Below are 10,397 nucleotides of genomic sequence, written 5' to 3'. Positions count from 1 at the left end.
ATTATTTGATACTACTACCATAAGTAATCATTAATTCAGTTTTCATTATGAATTTAATTTTTAAAATTTTTATGTCAACTAGAGTCCTAATTTGACGAATCCGGATGTCAATGATGCAAAAACAGCAGTAACACACACACACACAAATCATTAAAATAGTAACAAATCTGATAAGTATCATTAATTTAGTAGTAGTTTCTAATTAATAAGTTTGAAGTTATACCGTACATGTAGTAGTTAATGTTTCATCATGTAATGTGATTGAAACAATCCATACTTACCAAAAGTAATTAAAGCATAGAATAAAAGTTTATATGAGAAATTTAGAAAAGAAAAGTTTGAAGTAAAAAAAAGACAAAAAATGAAGAAGAAGAAAAAAGAGAGTGCAAAAATATTGAAGTCAGTCAGTGTTGTTAAGTGGTGGTTGACAATTTATAAAAAGAAAAAAGGAAAAATCAAAAGGATAAAAGAGAGAAGAAAACGACCCTTAATTTTATTTTATTTTATTTATGTTTCTTCGTAGTAGCAACGAAGAAAAATCACCCAAATTATATAAATTTGCTAAGTAGCGTTAATCTTGCTTGGTTAATCTTGCAAGGCACCATCACACCCGGGATCGAGTCCCGGCTCTTACGAATGTAGGAATTTGGCTAATGGGCCGGCCAGTTGTGGCCCATAATGCAGAAATGTTGAAAAAAAAAAAAAAAATGCAACTCTCTCTCTCTCTCTCTCTCGACGACTTTAAAGAATAGAAAAAAAAAACCCCAAATTATACACAAAGAATTAATTAATTAAATAAAAAAAAAAGATTGCAGAGAGCTCTCTTCTGTTCTGTCTATCTCTCTTTCTCTCTGTAGAGAGACCAAACCAAAGAGCGCGAATCGAACCGACAGATATATATATATTTATTTATTTTCATTCATACCCCTTCCCTCTCTCACCCTTGCTTCCTTCTTCTTCTTCTTTTTCTTCTTCTTCTTCTGCTATACTCTAACTAACTAAATTTTCGATTGGAAAAGAAAAGATCGCTGACTCGATTCAACTAAATTGGTTTAGGGTTTTTTTTTTGGGTGAGACAGGTAATCCCTAAACCCTATCCGACCAATTCTTAATTTTGCATACTAATTACTAAGTAGATTGTTTACTTGTATTCATTAATATATATATATATGTCTTTGAAGCATTTCTCTCTTTTTCTTCCATTTTTTATTGCGAAATTTCCTCTCTTGGATGTGATCTTTGGTCTCAGTTTGACTCTTTCTTTTTTTTTTTTATAAAAAGTAGGAATTTTCAAAATTTGTCTTCTTTCTTGTTTTAAGTGTAGCAATCACGAGAGAGAGAGAGTCTCTCTGGCACAGTATGTATGATTTTGACTAGCACGAACGAACGCTTCATATTTTCTCTTTTTTTTTTTTTTTTTTTTTTTATTTCTGTTGCCAAAGTTGAACTCTTTCTTATTCGTTTCCTTATTTTTCTTCCTTGGTTACGGAACAGAGCGTGCGTGCTTGATGGGTTCTTCTACACGTGGTGACGCAGAAGAAGTAGAAGACGATGAGCGCTTCTTTGATGCCCCTCAAGACTACGAAGAACATGACTCCTCTGCTGCTTTTCATCTCTGGACCACTACTCCCGATAGTGTTTCTAACCGACGCCGTAAGTTTCTCCATTCCATGGGCTTTAGTTTTAACAAGAAGACTTCACCAGACGACGACAACTCCCAAGATGATGATGACCTTCAACCACCACCATCCCAGTCTGATTTCAATGAGGTTGTGACAGACGTGGTGGATTTGTTGGTCAGGAATGAATCTACTGCTTCCTCCTCTCTGTTCGACATATCCTTCTCTGTTTCCTCCTCATCTCAGGATACAGATGATCAGATCTCGTTGGCCAGGAATGATTCCAGTTGTTCTAGTATCCCACAAGGGTTGTTGAGTGAATCCAGTTCTAGTAAATCTGGTAGCTTTGGCGATTTTCATGACTCTCCATCCACCAGAACAGATGATTTGCTCAAGAGAGGTGCCAAGTCTTGGTTAAAGAAGCTAGGTGTTCTGACTCATGTTTTCGACTCTTTGGACTGTGAATCGGTTAGATCATCACCGTTGCATCATGTTGCGCGAGTGCATACACACAAAAAGCAGTTCAAGGAGCTCTCATCTCTCTGTGTTGACCAAGATTTCTCGGCGCATGATGGTTCCATCTTAGCCATGAAGTTTTCTCCTGATGGGAAATACATTGCTAGCGCTGGTGAAGACTGTGTTGTCCGAGTTTGGAGTATATCCGAACAAGATAGAACAGACAACAAGTATCAAGTAGCCGAGGTTGATTCTGGTGTCTACTTTGCCATGAACCAACAACACTCTCAAATTGAGCCCTTGAAGATCAATAACGACAAAACTGAAAAGAAGACAACTACAAGTTTTTTGAGGAAGTCATTGGACTCAACTTGCGTTGTGTTACCTCCTACTGTCTTCACTATATCGGAGACGCCTCTGCATGAGTTCAGAGGTCATCTAGGTGAGATCTTAGATCTTTCCTGGTCGGACAAAGGGGTAAATATATATATCTTTTCAAACTCTTTCCTTACATTTATATATATGTAGTCTTTTGTTTGTGCACATCCTCTTACGTTTTACCCCTCTTTGCTGCAGTATCTCCTGTCATCTTCTGTGGACGAGACTGTTCGTTTGTGGAGAATAGGTTCTGATGAATGTCTCAGCACATTCACTCATAACAATTTTGGTAAGCTTCTTCGTCTTGTATATTCATTCTTTCTTTGTTTTTTAATTGCCGTGTATTCACTCTCTTTTTCTTGCACAGTGACTTGTGTGGCATTCAACCCTCTGGATGACAATTACTTCATAAGTGGATCGATTGATGGGAAAGTTCGAATATGGGATGTGTCTCGTTGTCGGGTTGTTGACTACACAGATATAAGAGACATTGTAACAGCTGTGTGCTACCGTCCAGATGCAAAGGTATACTTTGAAAGACTTTAGTTTCCTTAAATTTTTCATATGATCAGAGTTGCTTACTACAGAGTTTTGCAGGGTGCAGTAATAGGTTCCATGACAGGGAACTGTCGCTTTTACCATATATTCGGTACGTTATCATCTTACAATTAGATGTGGAGATCACTTCTTAATGACAAATTGTTCAATGTTGATACCAAAATGAGTATTGTTCATGTTGTGCGTTTCAGATAATCAGCTGGAAATGGACAAAGAGATCAACATACATGGGAAGAAGAAGGTTGCAAGCAAAAGGATAACTGGTATTCAGTTTCTTCCCAGTGACCCGGAAAAAGTGATGGTTACTTCTGCTGATTCACAGATTCGTATCTTATGCGGAGAGGATGTTATCTGTAAGCTTAAAGGTCAGGATCTATTCATAACTGCATATTAATGATTGTATTGTGTTCTATTTAGGATTTAAGATTTAAGACTGTAACCTTCCTTTGTGCTTGCAGCTTCTAGCCTTCGCACAACATCTGCTTCATTCATTCCAGACGGGAAACATATAGTCTCAACATCAGAGGATTCATGCATACATGTCTGGAACTACTCTCAATTACCCAGCAAGAAGCCTTCTTCAGGGACAAAAAGGACTCGGTCTTACGAGGGCTTCCTCTCACACAATGTGTCTGTGGCTATACCTTGGCTTAGACAAGGACACAGGGATGAACTGTCCGAGTGTATCATAGATTTGGACAGGAAGCTACCGAAAGTGGACTGTTTCTCTCCGATGAAAGGGTCAACAACGTGGCCTGAAGAGAAGCTGGAAGATGCTGCAATGAGCAACAGAGGGAAGCTGAAGCTTCTGAGGAGTGCATGGCAACCTCACCTGTGGGGGCTTGTGTTTGTGACAGCCACCTGGGATGGAAGAATCAGAGTATTTAACAACTATGGTTTGCCAATTCGGGTCTAAAAGACGCACAAGTTATTTAGATAGGATTCTTTTATTTGTTGTTACTTAGAATGGTAATTAGAAGTACGGTGTGATTACGCAATAGAAGATTATGTCTTGTTGTGCCCTAGGCCACAAAGAGTGTTATTACTGTTGTTCCAAAAATATTACAATTGTAACTACAGATCTTCAGTCTCTTTATGGAAAATTATTTTACCATTACGTTAAGGCTAAGGCCAGGCACCCCATTTCTGGTCTTGATCTGGGCGACACCACTCAGCATCTACCTGTTTCTCTTTCCCACTTTCTTGTTGAGTCGTGAGAGGCCATAAGTCTCCCCAAAAAGATTTCTTGGCCTGCAAATGAAGGTCTGGGTTCTTGCTTTTTGTTATCACTCTCCTTTCAAATGCTCCCTCTGAACCGTCCTCTTTGGTTGGCACACACATATCCAACGTCACTTGTTTCCCTTTGCGGAATGGAGGGAAAATGATTCTTCCCCATCCGCCTCCCACACTCGCTCTCTCACTCTCCTCTTCCTCTTGGTCTTCCTCTTCAATTGTGTCTTCCACATCCTCATCAGTACCTTCACCGTCTTCCTGTTCTTCCTCGGTATCAGAGTCATATGCTCTTGGATCAATGTAAGGCACTTCAACCACCTGTAATTTGATAAAGTCCTCTGCACATATTGAATGGGCATAAAACTTAGAAGAGTCAATAGTTAGATATGCGCATGGTTTTCATAGGTAAGCTGCACACTTACCATAGTCAATCTCTAGATCCTCAGGTTTCTTATTTGCGCGTCTCTCCTTTAATGTCTCCAACTTCATACCATCAAGAGGCCACAACTCCCTAAATAGAGGTCATAAACCAAAAAAACTCTATTCTTAACAACATTTCTATAAAGGTCCTGATGATAGTTCATTCAAACATCACAAAAAGTACCAACCGTGGACGCTGACCTCTCCTGAAAACTACAAAAGAAAACTTCTCATCCTCGAACCCACGTAGGGGAACACCTTTTGTACGCTGCAAAGGTAAATGTAAGAGTTTGCAGTCATCAGCAATCATAGAGCTAACTAAAATCTATATATTTGCTGAAGACAAGATTAAGCAAAAATATGGAACCTTGTAGGAACGCTGAGATGAAGTTCTCTGCAACCGCTGAACAAAATGGCAGTACTTTCCAGTGTTTTCCAGCGGGCACTTTCCGTCATGAGGGCACTGCATTTGCAACCCCCTCCTTTTTTGTTACAATACATTCATGTAATCGTTTTCATAAAAACTGTAACATCAAGTTCTTGACTTAGCGTTTGACAACTGGAGGAGAGTTTTTCAGGAGGGATATTGACACTTACTGGAGCAACAATATGCGCACCAGATTTGAGATCGAGCACGGCCTTGTCAGCTCCAGCTTTCTTCATTTTATTTTCCAGTTTACGCAGTTTCTAAGACAAAATGAATACATTGAATATAAGCAGAAGACGGATAAATAACTTTTGACAACAGAGACAGCTCATTATACGAGTAAGTAATGAAAATATGTGTATGCAAATGAAATTACCCTCTTCTCCATCCACAGTATATGTGACCGCATCTGAGATATAATATTAGCACCGTGGGGCGTTCCTGGTTCAACCAAAACCTGTTCAACCACAATTTACGAGAAGAGTTAGTAAGAAATCAAAATGCAAGGGCACACGAAGTACATGTTCTATTATTATAAACAAAGTTATATCGGAGAAGGAAGGATGAATAAACTCAAAAAAAATACCAAGAGATCATCTGTAAGGTCCCAGAGCTGGCGAACCACAGTAATCCTGTCTTTGAGAGATGGGATCTCCCCTAACACATAGGACTGAACCACCCACAGGAAAACATAAGGAAACTTACTCAGTAAGAAAAAGAAACTTGTAAAGAAGAATCACAGCTGATGCGACTGAATAAAAGAAATAACCCACAGCAATGACAAGATCATGTTTCCTCGCGGACTTTTCGTTGATCTCTTTACACTGTTTGTTGATTTCTTTACTAAGCGCTAGCAGGCTAGTATACCCATGGATCAGAGGCAAATCCTTGAGGCCTTTAAAAATTCACAATACAATAATGGTAAGGTAAGATCAGAACCCAAACAATGCAGTTATTGTTACACAAAATAGCTCTGTAACAAAGTGAATTACCCTGAATCAAGTTACGTCCTGCACGCTGCATTGACTGAGATGGTTCAACTATGTTTACTCTCTCCACAGACTTTGGCCAAACCTCTTGAACCGCCCTACAAGATGTTAAAACGAATCAAGAACGAAACAAAAAGTATCACAAGTAATAGGGAAGGCATCTATCTCCTCACCAGAAACCTGAACCAGTGCCAGCTCCAAAATCCAGCACTCTTGTAGGCCTAAATTCCGGTATTCTTCTACGAATCTATGTCAAAAGATTTTTTTTGAAAAAAAAAAACCGGTCACTATATGATCAAATCTCAAAGCTCAGTTGTTTCCTCTACGGATGGTATCACTAAACCAAAAATAAGAAATAAGAGGAAGGTAGTAAGTAACCTCAATGAGTACTCTGTAACAGACGGAGAAAACAGCGGGCATACGAGAAGCAATGTAAGCAGCAGTCTCACCGTCTCTGTACTGCAGACCACTATCTCCATAAACCGTCTGTATCTTCCACCGCTTGGTGTCCACCGAGTTCATACAATCAGCTAGACTCTTGGCCGTGCTTTCAGGTAACTGCAGATTCGTGTCCTTTATCTCTTGGAATGATTCCGATAGCTGCCGAACCTTCTTCCTAATGTGCGGATCATCTTCCTCGCGGAGATATTTCTTGATCGCCCGGCGGAGACGGACGGGGACCACCAGTAGGCGGAGAGACTGCTTCGCCGCAGACCTTAGGGTTTCCACAGTGAAGACTTTCGGGACTTTCGCTGCCATCTTCGCCGGAGCTCTGATCTGAATTGCAGCAACTTAGTTTGCCTCCGAGGTTTTAGCCTCTATCTAGGGCTTAGCTTTATGGGCCTTTCAAAGACCAATTATTTCATGGGCCTTTTATTATGCCCAGTTAGTATATATACATGGACTCGAGTATGGCTATATGAGCAAACAAAGAAGGCCTACCTAGTACTGGTCTGGAAGATACATTTAAAGAGTGGTTGGTTTATCAAATTCGAAATTTGCTTACTATATAATAAAAACCTCTATTAGTTCCGACCCAAAAAAAACCCTCTATTAATTAAATAATGTAGAAACTATAGAAATTTATTATTCAAGCAACACAAATATCATCTTTCATTAAATTTTCTTACATGTATATATACATTGATAGTTCTAGACAGTTATTTATTTATAGTATTCAATTATTGATATATGGTTTAAAAAAAAAATACTATGTTATTGTTTTATTGAAATGTGTCTAAAATTAGGTTTACTTGTATATGTTATTTTCAAACAAAACAAACCGTGTTTGGCTTGTGGATTTCCATTCATTTAATTATAGAAGTCGTGAGATGAACAAATCTTATAATATAGTACCAAGATCATGAAACATTCTCTCATGGTGTTTTCACTGATGTATATATTACATAACAAGAACCTAGCTAAGCTAGCTAGGATTGCAAAACCCTACAACGTAACTACTATACTTTCTTACATGTCGGGACATATCACAACCACATATACACATATATACACACCTACGGGCTACTACACACACACACACACACACTCACCTAGTATATTATAAATCTATTTTTATAAGGTATTACTATATATATAGTACTCGGAGATTTACTAGACATATATAGGAAAACGATGGTTGTAATTGGTTAAAAGGTTTGAGAAACGTTGGGAGTGGAAGCTTGAGAAATCAATAACTCAGAAGCAGTCCAGAGTCTTTGAGCTTTAAGATTGCATGCCCCGGATTTAGATGTCCGAGCTTCGTTGCAGTCTGAGAAGTACTTGCCACACACGTTCTTCAATCTCGGACTTGTTGCCACGTAACATGTCGTCGCTGCTGCCTGAGAGACAGACTTCAAAAGCTTGGAGGTCAAGAAAAACACTAAATCAGAGACGAAGCCATCTCGGTCTCTTGTGAGACGGGTTCTCACGATACCAGGATGGACACAATTGGCTGTCACATTAGCATCCATTTTCTGCCAAAAAAAAAAAAAATGATATATAGTACCATTAATGATTTGTTTTAAACAAGAAAATTTAAAGATGAGATAAACGAACAAAAAAAAATAGGGTTAATAATATGTAAAATGGAAACGTACATGGAGAAGACGGGATAGCTCAAGCGTGTGGAGAACGTTGGCTAGCTTGGAGAGAGCGTACGCTCGAGTCGCGTCGTAATTCCTAATAATTAAAATACGACGCAAGTTAAAGCGGTTTCAAACTATACTAAACAACAGGTACAGCCTTAACTAGTAGTATTCTCTCTAGCTAATAATATTATTACAATAATAGTAATAAAGAAAAAAGACGAGGACGACGGCGTTTATTTTTTGTCGGCGCATCACTTTTTAAATTGTACTTGATGATTAAACAATAATTCATTGATTAATTATTCATTCGTACAAAATGAAATGATGAGAGAGTAATTATTATTGTTTGATTGGAATTTAATGATTAGAAATATAAAGTCATATTATATACCTGTAGCTCCGGGAAATATCGGCGAGATAATGCAACATATCACCGGAAAACCAGCTATGGATGACGGAGGTGACGTTGACGATACGACCTTGAACGCCGGTGAGTGCCGCCGTTTCAATCATCTTCTTCAACAACAGTTTCGTCAGCAGAAAATGGCCTGATACCAAAACCACAATTGATTAATTAGTTAGTTAATTACATTAATCACCACCCTATACAAAATAAATGATTAAAATATATAAATATAAATATGGAGAGAAATGAGTAGTTACGTACCGAGATAATTAGTGGCGAAGGTCATCTCCACACCGTCCTCAGAGATGGCGTGCTTATGCGCGTATTTCCCGGCATTGTTTCTGACCAAATTTAAGAAAAAAAAAAAATTAAGAAAAAAACTAGGTTAGACAAGAAGAAAGAAATTAATGATTGATCATATATATATATATATATATGAGAGTTCAATAAAGTAGTTAGTTACATGAGGATGTTGAGTGGGAGTTGGAGAGATTCGAAGTCGGCTACGAACCGACGAACAGAGGCGAGGGAGCTGAGATCGAGATGCATCACGATGATCTCCGACTCCGGAAACTCCGAGAGTATGCGAGCCTTCGTTTCCTCAGCGGTTTTGATACTCCGAGACGGAAGAACTAGCCTAGCGCCACGCTTTGCCAGAACACGCGCCGTCTCCGCTCCTATCCCCGACGTCGCCCCTTTGTAGAAGAACCATACTATCTATTGAGAAACTCGTTTTCTGATTCGGAAACTGGAAAAAAAAAAAAAAAAAAAAAAAAAAGCAAGAAGAGGCAGCTAGGTAAACTCACCAGTGATGATGGCAGTTAGAGATCGGAGATCAGAATTAGCTGTGACATGATCGGCGGTTGATCTTGATCCGAATCCGCTGGGGCCAGTACTGGAGCTGATCAGGTGTTTAACCGTCTCTATCATCTTTTTTTTCTTTTCTCTTTTTCTGTTATGGTTGAGTTTTGAGTGTTTGGGTGTTGTGTCTTAAGAGGGTGAGAAACTATTATTTATAGTGCTATGTCTTTGAGAAACAACGCAGGCGAGATGCCGAGAAAGGGAGACAACATTTAACTATGTTGTGTCATTCGTCATTACCGAGTAAAAAAACAAAAAAAAAAAATTATGAGTGTGAGTGTATAAAATTTGGTTTTTGATTAGCACCAAAACAGGATAAAAACGGAATTATTTGCTTAAAATAAAGGTTTAGTTAGCCAACTCTATTTGACTAACATGAATTTTATAGAGGAAGATGAGTCATTCACCAGAAATTATAATTGGAATTGGGTCATTACAAACCATAATCTTCCAATTTTTTTCTTCTAAAAAACTGTAATATAGAAGCTGAAACAAATGCTTAGATAGTGCCATGTTTTGGGTAACACTCACTATTTACTAATCATGCCCAACTTTCTAATGGTATTATTCTCCGAATCTTTTACATTTTTAATTATGGTCCCCTCCTATACTTAATTAAAGAGATGATGAAATACAAATATAGGATGTTCAGACTCTTAGCTCTCTCACCCTAGTCACACTCTATTGAAAAGTGCAGGTTTATCTACTGGACCTAATTAAGATTACACAACCCCGGCTGTATAACCGAATTTACCATAGTATAGTTTTGGAAAAAAGATAGCTAGCTACATGAAGTATAGAAGAATGCATGGTCACACATGCCAAGTATAATATTGTATCCTCAACTACACGAAGTATATGTATTGCATGACCACATGCATGAACTATCTGACGTTATGTGGTCAACATCATAGACATACAATCCGGTACACCGGTCGAATGATTCCGGCGAAGACCGAC

At 38.4% G+C, this 10,397-nt stretch overlaps 3 protein-coding genes across 7 annotated transcripts; 1 reads left to right on the top strand and 2 right to left on the bottom strand.

The window, feature by feature from the left end:
• The first annotated feature begins 703 nt into the window (after nucleotides 1-703).
• Nucleotides 704-4,125, top strand: LOC104714828 (Transducin/WD40 repeat-like superfamily protein). 2 transcript variants are annotated; one of them, XM_010432300.3, is made up of 7 exons: nucleotides 704-1,079; nucleotides 1,495-2,552; nucleotides 2,652-2,742; nucleotides 2,821-2,978; nucleotides 3,051-3,102; nucleotides 3,203-3,376; nucleotides 3,470-4,125. In XM_010432300.3, the coding sequence occupies exons 2-7, from the start codon at nucleotides 1,509-1,511 to the stop codon at nucleotides 3,925-3,927; spliced, it is 1,977 nt and encodes a 658-aa protein (XP_010430602.2). In that variant the 5' UTR covers nucleotides 704-1,079; nucleotides 1,495-1,508; the 3' UTR covers nucleotides 3,928-4,125. The 2 variants fall into 2 exon arrangements, with proteins under 2 accessions (XP_010430602.2, XP_019085254.2); XM_019229709.2 differs by lacking the exon at nucleotides 704-1,079 and having other exon boundaries at nucleotides 1,342-2,552.
• On the bottom strand, nucleotides 3,982-7,168 carry LOC104714829 (rsm22-cox11 tandem fusion protein 2, mitochondrial). Of its 4 annotated transcripts, none has more exons than XR_015566595.1 (11): nucleotides 6,459-7,168; nucleotides 6,254-6,327; nucleotides 6,084-6,178; nucleotides 5,865-5,986; nucleotides 5,678-5,761; nucleotides 5,468-5,548; nucleotides 5,262-5,351; nucleotides 5,032-5,188; nucleotides 4,853-4,932; nucleotides 4,667-4,755; nucleotides 3,982-4,582 (listed from the first exon to the last, which is right to left on the bottom strand). XR_015566595.1 is itself a non-coding variant. In XM_010432301.3 (11 exons), exons 1-11 carry the CDS (start codon nucleotides 6,837-6,839, stop codon nucleotides 4,137-4,139), a joined length of 1,638 nt encoding a protein of 545 aa, XP_010430603.1. In that variant the 5' UTR covers nucleotides 6,840-6,881; the 3' UTR covers nucleotides 3,982-4,136. The 4 variants fall into 4 exon arrangements, 1 of the variants encoding a protein (XP_010430603.1); XR_015566596.1 differs by having other exon boundaries at nucleotides 4,866-4,932; nucleotides 6,459-6,882; XR_015566594.1 differs by having other exon boundaries at nucleotides 4,866-4,932; nucleotides 5,032-5,127; nucleotides 6,459-6,882.
• A 239-nt stretch (nucleotides 7,169-7,407) lies between these two features.
• Nucleotides 7,408-9,618, bottom strand: LOC104714827 (short-chain dehydrogenase TIC 32 A, chloroplastic). Its single transcript, XM_010432298.3, has 6 exons — nucleotides 9,383-9,618; nucleotides 9,040-9,271; nucleotides 8,838-8,917; nucleotides 8,562-8,718; nucleotides 8,180-8,261; nucleotides 7,408-8,056 (listed from the first exon to the last, which is right to left on the bottom strand). The coding sequence occupies exons 1-6, from the start codon at nucleotides 9,504-9,506 to the stop codon at nucleotides 7,730-7,732; spliced, it is 1,002 nt and encodes a 333-aa protein (XP_010430600.2). The 5' UTR covers nucleotides 9,507-9,618; the 3' UTR covers nucleotides 7,408-7,729.
• Nucleotides 9,619-10,397: the final 779 nt, after the last annotated feature.

This window comes from Camelina sativa, chromosome 9 (genome assembly GCF_030686135.1).
Source record: "Camelina sativa cultivar CO46 ecotype springtype chromosome 9, ASM3068613v1".
NCBI classification, from domain to species: domain Eukaryota; kingdom Viridiplantae; phylum Streptophyta; class Magnoliopsida; order Brassicales; family Brassicaceae; genus Camelina; species Camelina sativa.
The sequence above is the reverse complement of the archived record's forward strand: the minus strand, read 5'-3'. Positions and strand labels throughout refer to the sequence as shown.